This window comes from Stegostoma tigrinum, chromosome 12 (assembly GCF_030684315.1).
Source record: "Stegostoma tigrinum isolate sSteTig4 chromosome 12, sSteTig4.hap1, whole genome shotgun sequence".
NCBI lineage: Eukaryota > Metazoa > Chordata > Chondrichthyes > Orectolobiformes > Stegostomatidae > Stegostoma > Stegostoma tigrinum.
The window spans coordinates 16,790,520-16,808,153 of NC_081365.1; the positions used below are offsets into that span (position 1 = coordinate 16,790,520).

At 42.5% G+C, this 17,634-nt stretch overlaps 1 protein-coding gene across 2 annotated transcripts in view; it reads left to right on the plus strand.

Moving 5' to 3' along the window:
* LOC125457234 (cell adhesion molecule DSCAM) overlaps positions 1–17,634 on the plus strand; it is a 612,502-nt gene that overhangs the window by 537,428 nt on the left and 57,440 nt on the right. For both annotated transcript variants that reach the window (XM_048541184.2, XM_059650150.1), the window contains 5 exons: positions 4,311–4,464; positions 7,360–7,477; positions 7,785–7,948; positions 11,861–11,959; positions 13,425–13,613. In XM_048541184.2, coding sequence (XP_048397141.1) covers positions 4,311–4,464; positions 7,360–7,477; positions 7,785–7,948; positions 11,861–11,959; positions 13,425–13,613 — 724 coding nt within the window. The remainder of the gene's footprint in view (positions 1–4,310; positions 4,465–7,359; positions 7,478–7,784; positions 7,949–11,860; positions 11,960–13,424; positions 13,614–17,634) is intronic.

A 17,634-nucleotide genomic window follows, 5' to 3' on the forward strand; every position in this document is an offset into this window, starting at 1 on the left:
CTTTACCACTGTGATCTTCCACTTTTTCCTCCAAGAGGGTATTTGTATCTGATGCTGCAAACGTTGTTAGATTCTATAACATGAGAAATAAATATGGGTAACACATTAATAAAAGATTCACTAGGTGCTTGTTACAGCTCTTGAGATAGAAGTACACTACAGTCATAAGCACTTCAAAGAGTTGTAAGTTTCCATCAGCATGTCATGCACCAAATGGTCCCAGCTAAGATGGAAACTTAGATCTTTTTATCCTTGGGTTGTATGTTATGATATGGTGCCAATATAATGAACATGCCTCTTAGAGCTATATGGAGTACTGGCTGGCAGATGTAACAACACAACCATTAACCTCTTGAGGGCAACTGGAAGTGGGCAATAAACACTGTCTGACATCAACACCCACATCATATAGATGAATAAAAAAATGTCAATCCTTCATTTCCTTATTTTGTTCAGTGCCCAATAGTCTATGATAACATAACTGTCAAGCAGCTTGGAGTGCATTATGCAGTTGAAGTCACTATGTAAATGAAAAAGGTTGTAGTACACTTCATTGGGGATTATACGCAGCCACAGTATGTTTCCCAAACCAATCCTTTGTAACATATAACCATGGTGACTTCTTCATGAGCCTGAATATTTCACAGTTCTATGTCATACGCTGCCTACCTGGGCATAAATTAGTAAGTGCTTTAATTAATTATTTACCGTTTTCTTAACTCTTTGCCTACTAAGATGTTTGGCTCATCTAAAAAGGAACACTGTTTTCATTGTCATCAGTGGACAAAAATCTACGTTACTCCATGCTGAGTCAGGCTGTACCATTGCTGCGTTCATGAGTAACTAATACTCTTGACTTCCTTTGAATTTCATTCATTGGATATTGAAGGCAAATCACTTCAACTCATCTGTCCATGTCCAACCACCCCATTATAGAACGCTCTTGAATGAATCATCATCCCTGCAACTGCAACATCAGCTGGAATGACACTGTGTGGGTTGAATTCCCTGTAGGAAGATTTCTTCATGATAGGAGAACTGCTTTCAGCTTTCACCAAAGTCCCCCTGTCTCAAGTTATATTGATATATTTCTCTGTTTACTATGTTGTGCCACCTATAAAGTTTGCTGGGGAAGCTTGGTAATACAATCAGGCAGAATTAAGTACTCTCCCCCCGTTATTTTATCCAGTCAATGCAATCTCAAAAAGCTGAACACTCTTTTGCACTACAAAACAAGAGCCCTCACTTCTGTGTGGTAGGCAGCTTAACTGGGTATAAATTAATGAGCTTGGTGATTTGTGAGGTTGGCTCCTTTCATAATTATCAAACAGCAGCAATGTACACAGTGGCTACAAGAGCAGGCCAGAAGCTGGGAATATTGCAGCAAATAACTCACCTCCTGACTCCTCAAAGCCTGTCCACCATCTATAAGGCACAGGTCAGGAATGTGATGGAATCCTCTCCAGTTGCCTGGATGGGTTCAACAACACTCAAGAAGATTGACACCATCCAGGACAAAGCAGCCCACTTGATTGGCATTACATCAACAAGCATTCACTCCCTCCACCACTGATGCTCAGTAGCAGCAGTGTGTACTAAATAAAAAATGCACCGCAGAAATTCACCAAAGATCGTCAGACAATACCTTCAAAACCCACGACCACTTCCATCTAGAAGGACAAGGGCATCATCAGATATGTGGGAACACCAGCACCTCCAAGTTCCCCTAAGGGCCACTCACCATCCTGACTTGGAAATATATCACCGCTCCTTCACTTTTGCTGGGTCAAAATCCTGGAATTCCCTCCCTAATAGCATTGTGGGTCAACCCACAGCAGGACAACTGCAGCGGTTCAAGAAGGCAGCTCACCACCTCCTCCTCCAGAACAACTAGGGATGGGCAAGAAATGCTGACCAGCCAGTGATGCCCACATCCCAAAAAGGAATGGAGAAAAACATGAGCTGAGTTTAAACTATTCAGCCTTTCTTATCCTCAAGCAGCAAGATCCTTCTCATATATGTTTCTGCAGTGCCAGTGTTGTACAGGGTGGTTTTACATCAAGTAATGGGCTCCTGACATGTTTACCGATCATTGTTCTGGCTGAAATTAGGCTGCTAGGCATAGAATACATCCTTAATAAAAACAAAATGTTTCAAAATACTCAACAAGCCTGGGGTGAGAAACAGCGGAATCACTAACAGGAAACACTTCCTTGTTTTATGTGACCTCGGGTAATTCCAGCCTTCTCCCAAACCCACCCTCCAGGTCCTTGAAAAACTTTCCACTGGTGTTAATAGAGGACCAACTCTTGCATGCTGCTACACTGAATCGTTTAGAATGTACATCACTGAAACAAGTCTTTTGACTTTTCTAATCTGTGCTGGTGTTCATACTCCACACGTGCTCCACAAGACCCATCTTAATAATACACAAGAACAGGAATGAAAAGCCCATTCTCACGTAGACCCTGCAAATTCCTAGAAGGAGATTAGTGAACAAATTTTTCCAACAATCAACAATGGACTTATGGTGGTCATTAAACTCTTAATTCCAGATTTTCTTTTGTGTGTTCATGTATGCCAGTGGGCTGAGGTACTTCTGTTACAAGACTGGGTTGATACACTGGTTTGTTGTGAAATTCACAGTGAATGAACCACCCAGTGGTCATAGAGTCAGAGAGATGTACAGCACAGAAACAGACCCTTCGGTCCAACTCATCCATGCCGACCAGTTCTCCTAAATTAGTCTAGTTACATTTGCCAGCATTTGGCCCATATCCCTTCAAACCCTTCCTATTCATATACCTATCCAGATGCCTTTTAAATGTTATAATTCTACCAGCCTCCCCCAGTTTCTCTGGCAGCTCATTTCATACACGCATCACACCTTGCATGAAAAAGTTGCCCCTCAGGTCCTTTTTAAATCTTTCCCCTTTCACCTTAAACCCATGGCCTCTAGCTTTGGACTCCCTACCCTGGGAAAAGACCTTGTCTATACACCCTATCCATGCACCTCATAATTTTTACAAATCTCTATAAAGTCATCCCTCACCTTCAGGGAAAATAGCACCAGCCTATTAAGCCTCTCTCTATTGTTCAAATCTTCCAACCCTGGCAACATACTTGTAAATTCTTTCTGAACCCTTTAAGTTTCACAGTAGCCTTTCTATGGCAGGGATATTAGATTTGCACAGAATATTCCGAAAGTGTTCTAACCAATGTCCTGTACAGCCTCAACATGACGTTCTAACTCCTATACTCAGTGCACTGACCAATAAAGGCAAGCATATCAAACACCTTCTTCACTATCCTATCCACCCTGTGACTCCACTTTCAAGGAACTGTGAACCTGTACTCCAAGGTGTCTTTGACATTAAGTATATAAGTCTTGCCCTGATTTGACTTCCAAAATGCAGCGCCTCACATTCATCTAAATTAAGCTGCCTTGCAGGTAAAAAGAATCTTTCTCTCTAAACGCTAGAAGTCAGCAGCCACCATCTATAGGAAAGGAACAAAATATTTTAAAATTTCAGTAACATTTCAGAAAAGCCAAAAATAAGCCACTTAGCCAAACTCTGACCCACCATCTACTCTTCACGAATGACCCAGCGATCAACCAGTACATCTTTCTCTCTTCAAGTTGTGTGTGTGTGTGTGTGTGTGTGTGTGTGGTGCGTTATTATTGCTTCTTACATTTCATAACTGATAAACTCACTATTTTGTTAACTCAAGAGAGCTTGATAAAATTGGCTCATTTTAAAACATAAATCCATTTGATTTTGGAGAGAGGAACCTAAATGAGAGGGAATCCTTTATAAATTAAACCTATGGTGAGCAACCAAGAGGGACAAATAAAGAAAAAAATGAAGTCAGTTCATTCCTCCTCCCTCCAGAGATTGAAATTTTGTAAAAATCAGGGATGCTCCCAAATCCCTTTAATCTGTTGAAATCTTTGATTAAATAACCCTTCAGGCTCTTTGATTCCAGGGAATGGAATTTGTAAAACCAGGTATCTTTGTTTTGTTTGTTTGTTGACATTGACACTCACACTGACCTTGAGGTCAAATCAGATGGTGTGGACTCAGCCCAAGTGGGAATCAGCAGCCACCAAATTTTCTGTTCCACAGCAGAAGCAATGTTGATTTACAAACTACCAACATGCCGGGGCCCTCCTGAATTAAACCTATTACAGGCATGAGGGATCTTATTGCTGGATAACCGTATCTTTTCAATTGATTGACAAAGCGCAGTGCAAACTTGACCTTCGGTTTCTGTGAGGCACCAGTAAGTGGCTTTGTTTTCCTTCCCAGATAATCAGTGAATTTGAAGCCTCACCGGACTCGTTTTATTACCGCATTCCCAACCTCAGCCAAAATCGCCAGTATAGCATCTGGGTTGTTGCAATTACTGCAGCGGGAAGAGGGAACTCCAGTGAGATTATTACAGTGGAGCCACTGGCAAAAGGTAACATTCCAGATTGGCACTGGTGAGATTTAAACCTCCGTCCTACATGGACAAGCCCCCATTGTGATGTTTCCATGCTGTACAAGTCTGATTTCTTATGTACGTGGTCTAGTTATTCATTGCTAGCTGAGGTTCACATCATAGAATCCCTACGGGGTGGAAACAGGTCCTTCAGCCCAACAAGTACTCACCAACTGTCAGAGCATCCCACCCAGCTGCATGCTGCTGTAAGTCACCTGATCTACACATCCCTGAACACTATGGGCAATTTAGCATGGCCAATCCACCTAGCCTGCACATCTTTGGACAGTGGGAGGAAACCGGAACACCCGGAGGAACCCCGCACAGACACAGGGAGAATGTGCAAACTCCACACAGACAGACACCCGAGGGTGGGATTGAATCTGGGTCGCTGGCGCTGTGAGGTAGCAGAAGTCTAGTCTGCGTGTGACTCCAGTTCCACAGCAATGGCCCCAGAATGGTTGAGCAGTCACACAGTTCAAGGGCAATTGTGACAGGTAACAAATACTGCCCTTGCTAGTGATGCCCACATCACAAGAAAGAATAATAATTTGTGATCCTTAATATTACCTTCCCAGCCCAGCCTGTGTTTAAATTCTCTCCATTTCAGAAATAATCTCTCCCCACCAACTGTTTAAAGGTCTATGTCCAGAAGAAATTGAAAAGTGACTTACTCTTCCGGTGGATTTTTTTTATATGCCATTTCCATTAATTTTAGGATTTTATGGGCCATCTGTGAGTTACACAGGCTGTTTATTGAAGGTCAGGTTTAGAAGGAGTTTTGTGCTTTAGCTTGCCGGGCAGATCGCAAATGCATCGACCTACCTACTGCTGCAGTTATGTAAATAGTTACTCAGGAAATGTTAACAAAGATCAATACAACATAGGAACAGGCCCTTTGGCCCACCAAGCCTGTGCTGACATATGATGCCTTTCTAAATTAAAAACCTCTTCCCTGTCTGTTCATGTATCTGTCAAGTTGCCTCTTAAACATTGCTATCGCATTTGCTTCCATCGCCTCCTCTGGCATTGCATTCAAGGCCCTTAAAATCTCTACAGTGCCGAAAGAGGCCATTCGGCCCATTGAATCCGCACCAACCCTCCAAAGAGCATCGTTTCCAAATTCGGTCCCCACTCTATCCCTGCAACCCCACATTTACCATAGCTAGCCCTCCTAGCCTATCACCATAATACCTTAAACTCACAATTTCTCTTGTCATCTAAGGTTCCTGAATTTTGCAGTCTTTATCCTTCATTTTCACAGGAACATGCTGATCCTGAACTCTAATCACCTGGCCTTTAAAAGATCTCTACCCATATGGCCTCACCATAAATAGCCAATGCCTCAGTGACTGTTAAATTGAAAGCCTAACTTATCTCACATACCCCAGCTGCACCTCCTCCAGATCCTCTCTCCCCACCACCTCCACAGACCCTGAGCTGACAGCCCTATAATCTGATACATACATCCCTGGACCAACCACCCATAACCTAACCCCCATTTGTACACAGCACTCTTGCCAGGGGACAGATAACCTTCTTTGGAATCTTCCACGTTCCCCCTTCAACTTGAAAATCTTCCCCACTGTGGAGCTGAAATCCTGGTATTACAGCTGTCCTGCAACTTAGCCCCTCCTCCATCCAAATCAGGAGGTGATATCCTAGTGGTATTATCGCTGGACTATTAACCAGAGACCCAGACAATGTTCTGGGTACCTGGGTTTGAATCCCGGCACACCAGATGATGGAATTAAAATTCAATAAAAATATCCATAATTAAGAATCTAATGATGACCGTGAATCCATTGTCGATTGTTGGAAAAGCCCAGCTGGTTCACTCATGCCCTTTAGGGAAGGAAACTGCCATCCTTACCTGGCCTGGCCTCTATGTGACTCCAGTACCACAGCAATGTGGTTGACTCTGAACTGCCCTCTGGGCAATGAGGGATGGGCAATAAATGCTGCCTAGCCAGTGATGCCCTCATCCTGTGAACCTGACCCCGAAACCCCACTCCACTACCTGCCCACAAGGACCCCAACTCGTGCTGCTGTTGGGCCCAGCACCTTCCCCAGCTGCTGTGACAATACCCACTCCAACCCCTCCCGCAACTGTCCAGCCCTGTTATCTCTCCCCTACCCTGACCACTCGCACACTCACCAGATCCCCTTGTCATCCTACCTAGCTCTACCCCATCTGGTAGCACTGTACCCATCTGACTTCCTATTCCTGGCTACGTATGCACCTTGCACCTTACTTACCTGGTACCCTACCCTGTTACCCACCTGGCACCCTAACATCACAACTACCTTACACATTTACACTTTAACAGCAGTTGACAATGTGGCTGTCTGGGATACTGCATGTTTAAATTTCAGAATCCGGCAGCTGCCAGCTGTGAAAAATTGGGAATTGGTTTGCCTTGCATCCTGCTGTTCTTTGCAAATGATGGTGTTTGGGAATGGAACTCCAGCTCTCCATTTCTGAATGATCCCTGACCAGACTCTCCTGTCAGCAAGGCAGAGCTCTCTTGTTTTATAAAGAAATGAGCAGTGTGAGAGTAGATGAGATTGACACCCCTTGAAAAACCCAACACTCCAGTTTGGCCATCTGTCATTCTCTTACTGAGGGGCCTCATCTACCTTTGAGGTTGCTCATGGCTTCTGTGTCAACTTTAATTCTATGCTTGGATGGAAGTTACAAAACATAGGAGCTTAGAAATTAGGGGTAGACCATTCGGCCCTTCAAGCCTGCTCTGCCATTCAATCTGATTGTGGATGACCATCCAACTCAGTACATATTCCCACATTCTTGCCAAACCCTTTGATTCCTTTAACCAGGGGAAGGTTTTAACTTGCTGTTGTGATTGTTACCAGCACCAGCCCGGATCTTGACATTCAGTGGCACCGTGACAACACCATGGATGCGAGACATCGTGTTGCCCTGTAAAGCAGTTGGAGACCCAGCCCCTACAATCAAATGGATGAAGAACAGGTAAGTGGAGAGTCTGCACCTAGCGTAGGAAGCTGCCAGCTTCAACATGCACGCAGCTAGGGATGTAACCACTGCAAATGAAGCACATGTATGTTTCTGGGTGATGAATACTGACCAATACATGCTTACCACTGAGCCCCTGCATCACTGCATTTGATTGGTGAGGAGGCAGCTAAGAGGAGCTCTTTCTCACACTCCCCGAATATTACCTCCAATGAGTCAAACCAGGTTTTGTCTCACAGTTTGTGCTATATATGGTTGTTATTGTACACAGTCAGACCAATCTCTCTCTTTTCCTCTGGTTTAGTAATGGAACACCGAGCCCTGTAGTCACCGATGGACGGAGAAGCATCTTTAACAATGGAAGCTTTGTCATCCGCACTGTGAAAGCAGAGGATTCTGGGTACTACAGCTGCGTGACAAGTAATAACTGGGGATCAGATGAAATCCTTGTTAACCTACAGGTGCAAGGTAGGGAGCCTTAGATTGTTTTTATCTTTACTCTAAAGCAATTTTGGATTTCTTTGAGTTAGGAGACCCACATGTCGGCCCATTTACGTCTTGTCTTGTGGACTTTAATCCTCTAATATGAGCTACACCATTAAGGTACAACTTTAGATTATATCTAGGCTGTTTAAGAGTGATGTCAAGAAAGACTTCTTCTCACAGCAGACATCTGCAATGTTCTTCCTCTGCAAGAAAGGCTATGAAGTCTAGCTTAATTGGAAGCCTCCTTTTGGGAGAAATTTCGGTGATGGTGTCAAGGGTTATGGACTAATGCAGGAAGATTGAGGACAGAAACAGATCAGCCTAACCTTCATTGTACCTCTGTCATTTAATGCTAGCCCAATTCTCCCACTCGCTTTAGATAGAAGTATGTCCACATGCTGGGATGTCCTAGTTTATGCCAGCATCCCTGACCCTGGCACCATCTTAGAATGCCAGCTGTGTACCCAGCATTTGCGCCACTCCCCCACCCCCACACACTTGGACATTGCTCGCATTTCACACACACAATGATATGACTGTAAATTATTCCAACCTGCACTCTCTGGGTACAAGATTGATGCAGATGTCTCTTGAAGGACCTCCTGTTGTGCAGAAGTGGAGCCTGCATTTTTGACCAGCAAGCAGTCAGGGGCTCTGCTCTCTGAGATGTGTGATGAGACTGTGTGGGAGGAAGCTAGTATGGAACATAGACAATGACTGGATGGCCTGAGTGGTTGTTTCTTGTGCTTTAGTTTATAATAGGATTCTACGTGGGTATTGACTTAATTTATTGCCCATTGGTTAATTAGAATTTGTTAGGCGGTACTTGAAAATTTTACCTTCTAGCAATATTAAAAATCAAAGAAGCAAGAACCCTGGGGAAACAAATCTTTGAGGCTTTTGGCTTCACAGTTGTTAATGAGATGATTTATGCCTAAGACATTTAATGAGAATTGACACTGGTATTTTCATGCAATGTTAACCTCGACAAAAGGTCAATGCCAGTCTTAATTACTAATGTGCCCGCAGTGACATTTAGCAAATGGTCAGGTCCTAGTGAAGTAGTTCTAACATTACATTCTCCTATTGATATCTATTATATGATAATCTAATTAACTCAGAACAAGAATATTTACAGAGCAGGCAAGTGGTGATAGAATGTGATTATCAAAGTTGGTGGTTAAATATATTGGAAATTATGATTAGTGCGTACATAAATATGTCAGAATTTGCTAATAAGATCTGCTAGGAATGATGGAAGCAATATTTGAATTCACAAGAGAGTATGTACAATATATAAGGTATTCTCAAAACTCGATATAAGGTAGAATATAAAACATACCAAATAATGCAGATTATGGAGTATGCACTGTGTACAATAGTGCAGAGGCTGGAGCATGGAATATGTAGGATAGCACACAGAATAGAGTATGTAATCTGTAGGTTAATGAGCAATCAGGATTATCTAATGTGCAGGTACAGCAAGAACTGCAGATGCTGGAGTCAGAGATAACACAGCGTAGAGCTGGAGGAACACAGCAGGCCAGGCAGCATCAGAGGAGCAGGAAGGTTGGTGCTTCGGGTCCTTGAAGTCCCAAAGTGTCAACTTTCCTGCTCCTCTGATGCTGCCTGGCCTGCTGTGTTCCTCCAACTCCACACTGCGTTATCTAACGTGCAGACTTTTGAACAAGTTCCATTCTGGAGTCTGGCTGTAAGTCATAAATACATAGTATCCCTGCAGTGCAGCTAGAATCCATTCAGCCCATTGAGTCTGCATTGACTCTCCAAAAGAAAACCTCCCTCCCTATTCCAGTCACCCTACATTTACCCACCTAGCCTACACGTCCATGAACAAGGCAGTTCAGCCGGCCAATCCACCTAACCTTTAGACTTAACAAGCCAGACCACAACGCTAGACAATGTAAAGGAGTGTTCATTAGTATAAAAAATGTTTGTATGTCAGGTCTTTAAAATTACACTGAAAACAAAACATGCTGATGATCACAGCGAGTCAAGCAGCATCCATGGAGAGAGAGCAAGCTAATGTTTTGAATCTAGATGACTCTTCATCAAATTACGCCCCTGTACGGGATTACATTTGTGAATACAAGCCTCGTAAATCAGGGATCCCTGTATAGGATTACCCGCAGGTTAGAGTGTGAAACCTGCAAGATGACGCTGAGCCAGAGGTTATTAACAGCAGGCGAACACATCCTTCTATCCAACTGGCATCCTGCTAGCACTGTGGTGGCAAGGCCTTTCTTCAGAATGCTTGTGACTTTACATTGACCCCAGAAAGTTTGTCCAGACCAGGACTCATTCAAGGGGGACTTGAAGTGGTTCCTCTGTTCCGCTGCCCTGGTCTGCTGCCTTTGACCTCCAAGTAGTAGAGATTATGGATTTAGAATATGGTGTCACATGAGCCTTAATGAAATTCTGCAGTGCATCTTGTAGATGCACTGCTCCTATTGAGCATTGTTGGTGGAGGAAGTGAATGTTAATGGTTGTGTGCCTGTCAAAAGAGTTGGTTTTGATGGATGGTGTCAAGCTTCTTGAGTGTTATTGGAACTGTCCCCATCCTAGCAAGTGGAGAGCATTTTGTCATGTTCCTGTTTTATACCTTCCAGATGGTGGACAGGCTTTGGTGGAGTGAGGAGGTGAGTTATTTGCTGCAGTATTCCCAGCCTCTGGCTCACTCTTGCAACAGTACAGTATTTCAACAACTAATTCAGTACAGATTCTGGTCAGTGGGAAACCCCTCGGGTGTTAGTCGTGGGCTCTCAGCAGTGGTGATGCCGCTGAGTGTTTTAGGGCAGTGATGAGATTCTCTTTTGTTGTGGATAGTCATCACCTGGCATTTGTGTAGTGCCAATGTTAAACAAGAAATCTAGAATAATAATCAAGAAAACGTGTTCAAATTCTGCATTGGCAGTTTGACCATTTGAATTCAAGATTTTACCAGTGAGCATTTTAAAGAAAAAGTGACAATCAAATGATTTTAAAACTTAGTTCTGAAGAACAGACATGCCAGATTCGAAACATTTCTCTCTGCTGTAGACCTGCTGAGCTTCTCCAGCACTTTTTTTTTGTTTTTATGAGTGAAACGTGGAATTGTATTAAAATTGAGCTGGTATATTAGGCATAGAAGCCTCCCATTTTTACCCAGCCCAGGTAAGAACCTTGGTTCTCATTAATTGTCATCCACTGGCTCTTTCTGACCATTTGGCACCAGACTCCCTGCGAGTCTCTCCAGATGTTTCGCCCATGCTCTGGAATGTGAGTGACATAGTCAAAACAGGCGCGTGCCATTACTCTCTATTTCCCACCTCCTCAAATCCATTTGCTTTCACAGCTTTCTCACTAGATTGTGAACTTCAAATTAAATGCTGCCTCATGAATTCCCTCATTGTTTCTTTACCTCGTGCAGCTTTGGAAATGAAATATTTTGCATTTTGTTTATTGAGTTGGGAAAACCCATGTTCATTTATGATCAGCAAGAATCACAATATTCGCCAACTGTTAAAAGCCCAAGTGGCAGTGTTCACGCATAAGCATGCAATGCTCCCATATGACACCATTGTACATCATACTTTTTAATGTAGTATGAATGCATATGTAAGGTAATTACCAACATTTGAATTCAGTAAAATAGTGTTAAAAGTTTGTGTTCAAGATTAACTGGTTATCCTTCTGCCCCAATGGAGTTGTACTTACCTTTTAAGTCATTTTGTCTCAAAATGTATAATATATTTTATTTATACTAGACACTAGCCAGGTCCTTGTCAATCTTCATTTGGTGATACTCAACTGTCCAACTGCTGAAAGTTGAGATTTGGAAAGGTGAATCCTTTCAGTGCTGAATCTAACCCTGTTACTATACACTTCAATTGACAGTTCCACCAGACCAACCACGCCTGACTGTGTCCAAAACAACCTCAAATTCCATATTTCTTTCCTGGATACCTGGGGACAATGGTGGGAGCTCCATTCGAGGTAAGGAAGCCAATCAGGTATCCTGCATTCTAGAACAACCACAAACTGTCTCTCCATAGAGCTTATTGCATTCATGCAATGACGCTCACTATTGTACACTGGAGGACTCGAGGCAAAAGACCCACATCAAATAATGCAATGGCCCACACTACTCTGGACTAATGAATTGCAGGTATATGCCTGTCATTCGCACTCATTTAAGCTCTTGATTATCCTCCACTTCTGTCCAGTAGAATTCACCGAAAGAACAGGGGAAAAAAGACCTAAAAGATTTTTTCTTCCTTGTTATGTCTCATGTTACAGAAAATCGCTTGTGCGCAATTCTTGTCTCTATGTTACAAAAGGATATTAAGTCACTTGGGAAGGTTCGAAAATAGGTCACATTAACAATGCCAGAACTGAAAAGATATACTTACAAGAAGAAACTGAACAAGAAAAGGGATGCCCTGGGAGGTCTTGAAGATTATGTAGTAGCTAGTTAGTGTAGCCATTGAGAAGGTGTTCCCATGAGGCGGGGGGCCAAGTGTATTAGCTATATATAAACATGGAATTCTATTGTATGGATTAGCAGAAGCGAAAAATATACTAAGGGGCTGCCATGTATATAAGGAGATGGGAATAACAGGAAATACTTGAGAGTGAAATAGGAAATGATGAAGTCGGATGGGAGGATTCAAGCAGAGATCATAAACATCACTACAGATTAATCAGGTCAAATGCCTTAATGATGAATATTTTATGTAATTGTCATTTGGTATCAGGAACCTATTATGTTTTCACAATAAAATTTTCCTTTTACAGTGCACTGTTGAGAAAAACACACATGTAAAACCGATTGTTGTATATTAGCAGTGCACTTCAGTGGTGAACATTCCACAGCCAAGCATTGGGTGGCCAGGAGTACATGAAGCAATGTCTCTACCCAGGGCTCCGCGTGACAGTTAACAAATGGTAGAGGACCTACCAGTCCTGGGCAGGACTTTCAATTGAGCAATGAATAGTAGTTTCTCAGGGGTATTAATCTTGCTGAACCATTCCTTTTTTGATGCTGCAATCTGATCCATCAGGGATGGGAACAAAATAATGAGGAGGGACTGAAGATTAATCAACCGATCAGAATTATTGCTGCAGCATCCGATGATCCTGTGACTGCTATAAATTTGATTACCTCAAAATGAACATCTTTACAGTTATTGGAGTGGAACTTTCTCTATACCTAATCCAATTTCTCAGGCAAACTTATCAAGTGGAGCATCCATTCTGTGCAATATCTTGGGACTGGAAAACAAATCAATCATAATAAAGTTGGTATAATTGAGAGCTAAATGACCTTATCATTGTGAAGGTGCTGGTACACATTTTTTTCACATTAGATCTTAGTTTAACGTTAATGAAAGCAATTACTTTTCCATTTCTTCTCAGCAGATCTTTCAATTTACTGATTGTGTGCTGTCTTCCCCTTAAGGTTATATTCTGCAGTACTCAGAGGACAACAGCGAACAGTGGGGTAGCTTTCCCATCAGCCCTAGTGAGCGCTCATACCGCCTGGAGAATTTGAAATGTGGGACATGGTATAAGTTCACTTTGACAGCACAGAATGGAGTGGGACCTGGCCGCATCAGTGAAATCATTGAAGCTAAAACCCATGGGAAAGGTATTTGCTGCTATTTCACAGCGGGGATGAATATATTCATCACTTAATGGACCATCTTAGTGCTTGTTAAAACGCGATGCTGCGCCCCTGATAGTCTATCAAAGAAAAACTCTTCACCCGTTCAATTTTAGCCTCTTGCATATCTATATTTTTTAATGCTCCACCATTGGCAGCTATGCTGACCCTTGAAGCTCTGCAAATTCCCCAATAACTTTTACACTTGTCCCCGCCTCTGTCTCCTCTTTTTACATGTTACTTTAATCTAAGTCTTTGACTGAGAATTTAGTCCACTGTCCTATTATCTGCTCAAGTGGCTCAATGACAAATTTTGTTTGGGAGGTATGTAACTATCAAAATTGCTATAAGAATGCAAGTTTTTGGTTACTTCAGGAAGAGAGAAAATGAATGATTCTAGACCTACTACAGTGTTCTGTAAGGTAATGATTCAGAAAGGGTGTTTTTAGAGAATGTGTTAAGATCCACTGAGTCTGATGACTTCATCCGGATGTGGGTAGGAAAATTGGGAGAATAGCTCTGGATCTTGAAGGGGACAGAAGTGTCATTGATGCCTCCCACTAGTCTGAGTGACAATGTCTCGTGAGCTAATGTGACTTGGACCTAATCGCTACCATGCAATAAACTACACCTTGTTAAGACAAGAGCCAAATCTTGTTCACACAAGTGGTTGCTCCTCCATTACTATGAACCAAATGGGCCTTGATGGAGTTGGAATCCAATAGCTTGTTTTACCTGATTCCCATAACTTAAAAAAATCAGAATGGATATCATTGCATTGAAGAATTCAATAGATATTTATTACCGGTAACTATTATTTATAACTATTACATTTCTCAGGTACATGAGTGTCTGGGCTAATGTTAAGGTTTCAGATTGAAACAGAGCAGTATACTTCCAGTAGAGAGTCGTGCTTCAAGTGATGTGAGATGGAATGGTGCATGAGACCTCTATATCCTCTGGTTACACGCTGTAATACAGTAATGACATTGTGAGCATATATCTGAAAGTGGTATTTCCTTACTGTGAGACCTAACACAACAGAGCCTTAAACACAGTTAAAGAAAGGCGAATAGTTTAAATGTTCTTCTATCCACAGTCTTCAAGATATTTTTGCTCGCAAAGAGTTAGAACTCACTGTGGCAAATGGCCTTTACTGTCAAATAAGTTGCCAAATATATCTGGGTGTAATATATGATGTATAGGGTAGTGCATCAGAAGCTACAAAGTAGTCATGTGCTAGCATCCCAATATGAGACATCCCAATATGTCATAAGGAAAGGGATTTGAAAGAGAACATTGTTATTTTTGCAAATTGCAAAAGGGCATTGCAGTAAAACTAACCATTGGATTACATCATGTCTCAATGAATTTTTTTTGGTAGGGTGTAGCAGGTTAGTAGCTGTGGATCTTAACAAAACAAGATGACAACAGGAGGCAAATTGTTTACTGCAATCAATCGTCACTTGATTTTGACTCTTTCACCTTCAAACTATGGGCTATTAAAATATATAGGTTGTACGGATCAACAGACCTTACAAGGAATCGTAAAATGAATGAACCACTTTAAAAACTGGTTTTAACCTTATCTGTGCTGGAACAACAAAAATGGCTTTCCCCCATCTTTTTGAAATTACCCTTGAAATAGCTCAATAGAGGCCTGTGTCCCAGCACCAAGTCATCCTTTATGTACAATTGAACAGTCTTTGACTTGAGTACTACCTCTTCAAAGTCAGCTCTCAGAGTGCCAGAATCTCTGATATTGCACTTTTTATGTCAGCCAGGGCTCCCCGATTGGACCAGATTAATGATACCCAGCTTGCTGACCTTGTTACAATCACTATAACTCTGACTTGACTGATGAAAGTGATTGGAGTTACATATCAAAGTTTGCTATACTTCCTAATCAAAAACTTTATATTTATCATCATGGAATCCCTAAAGTGCAGAGCAGGCCCTTCAGCCCATAAAGTCCACACAAACTTTCTGAGGAACATTCCACCCAGACCCAACACCATACTGTATCCCTGCATTCCCCATGGCTTATCCAGCTAGCTTGCATATCCCTGGACACAGTGGACAATATAGCATGGCCAAGCCACCTAATCTGCACATCTTTGGACCTTGGAAGGAAACTGTAGCATCTGGAGGAAACCTACAACAGTACAGAGAGGATATGCAAACTCTGCACAATTAATTGCCCAAGGGTGGAATCGACCCCTGGTCCCAGGTGCTATGAGCCACCGTGCCGCCCCTCTCAGTTTTTGTTTTAGTCCAAGATCATTTAGTGATGGCTCAGTGGCTAAACGCAAACACAGCAAGTGGCGAAGCATGCGGCTCAAGAAGACCACAGGACCTCACTGTCTCTGTTGCTTTTTAGATGCTTAGACTCTGTACTCATCAGTTCGCTGAGCTATGAAGGACAACACTTTGTGAGAGTTTTTGATCTGATTAGTTGTGTTCTTCTGCTAAATGCAAACTTATCAGTTGTACAACATGAAGAAAAATGTGGGATTTTTAATCGATGACAAGGTAATGTATTTACATTGCTTCCTTGGAGGCTATAACATGTGTAGTCTATAGAGCTGCTGCTCTGTTTTGAGTATCTGGAATTGCATACCCTCTCCTGTCTGGTATGAGCAGTGATGCTCAGCTGATTTAGATCTAAGTGTATCACAATAATAATGATCTCCATCCCCTTTAGTCAACAACACATACTTGACTGTGACAACACAGTGTGGAGCTGGAGGAACACAGCAGGTCAGGCAGCATCAGCGGAGCAGGAAAGTCGATGTTCTGAAGAAGGGTCCCAACCCGAAACATCGACTTTCCTGCTCCTCTGATGCTGCCTGGCCTGCTGTGCTCCTCCATCTCCACACTGTTGTCTCTGACTTCAGCATCTGCAGTTCTTGCTATCCATTTGGCTGTGGTATTTTTGGTGATGTGCCAACTACTGTTTTACACATGCTGCACCCCACTTTTTGCCTCATTCTAGATGCTTCAAGGGCTTACAAAAACAGGAAGTGTTTGTTCTTTTCATAGTGGAGTTGGAAGATGTTCAGCTTTGTACTGGACAGCCTGGCGTTTAACATTCTGACCATTGAGTAGTACTGGATGGCTTCATTTTATGCAACAGTCTACTTATTTCAGTAAAGTCCTTACAGAGGTGTTTGGTTACTCTTTTCCCTATCTAAAACACTGTCACTGTGACAGAGGCACGATACTCAGGTATGTTTCAATACTTTGTTTGTATGTTTTCCAAATGCCCCTCTGCATGGTGCCTTCCAAGGGCCCAATACAGCATAAACAATAATATCACACCCATACATGACGGTGGCTTGGATATGGTGACCCATGTGAGATTATACTGATTATATCACCCAGACTTTGGTGATGCCATTGCTCAACAGTCAGCTGTTAGTACTAGACTATAATGCCATAATAAATAGAACCAGGAGTAGGCTGTTTGGCCCTTCGAGCTGCTCCACCATTCAAGAGGATCTTGGCTGAGCCAATGCTCCTCATGTGCACTTTTCTGCCCTTTCCCATCAGTTTCTGGTCATTGGTAACATCATCATTGACCAGAAACTCAACTGGACTTGTCACATAAGAACAGGTCAGAGGGTAGGAATACTGTGGGAAATAACTCACCTGCTGACTCCTCAAACCCTGTCCACCATCTATAATGTAACAAAGAAACAAAGAAACCTACAGCACAGGAACAGGCCCTTCAGCCCTCCAAGCCTGCACCGATCAAGATCTTCTATCTAACCTGTCATCTATTTTCTAACTGTCTGTGTCCATTTGCTCCCTGCCATCCATGTACCTGTGCAAGTATATCTTAAAAGACGCTAACGTATCTGCATCTACCACCTCCGCTGGCAACATAGACCATCGGTGTGTAAACACCAAGTGTCGCCATGGACTGAGGTTCTGCCTGCTTATGGTATAGTGAAGTATGAGGCTTGCCTCATTACCCCGAAACACTCCAAGTAGTTGGACTATT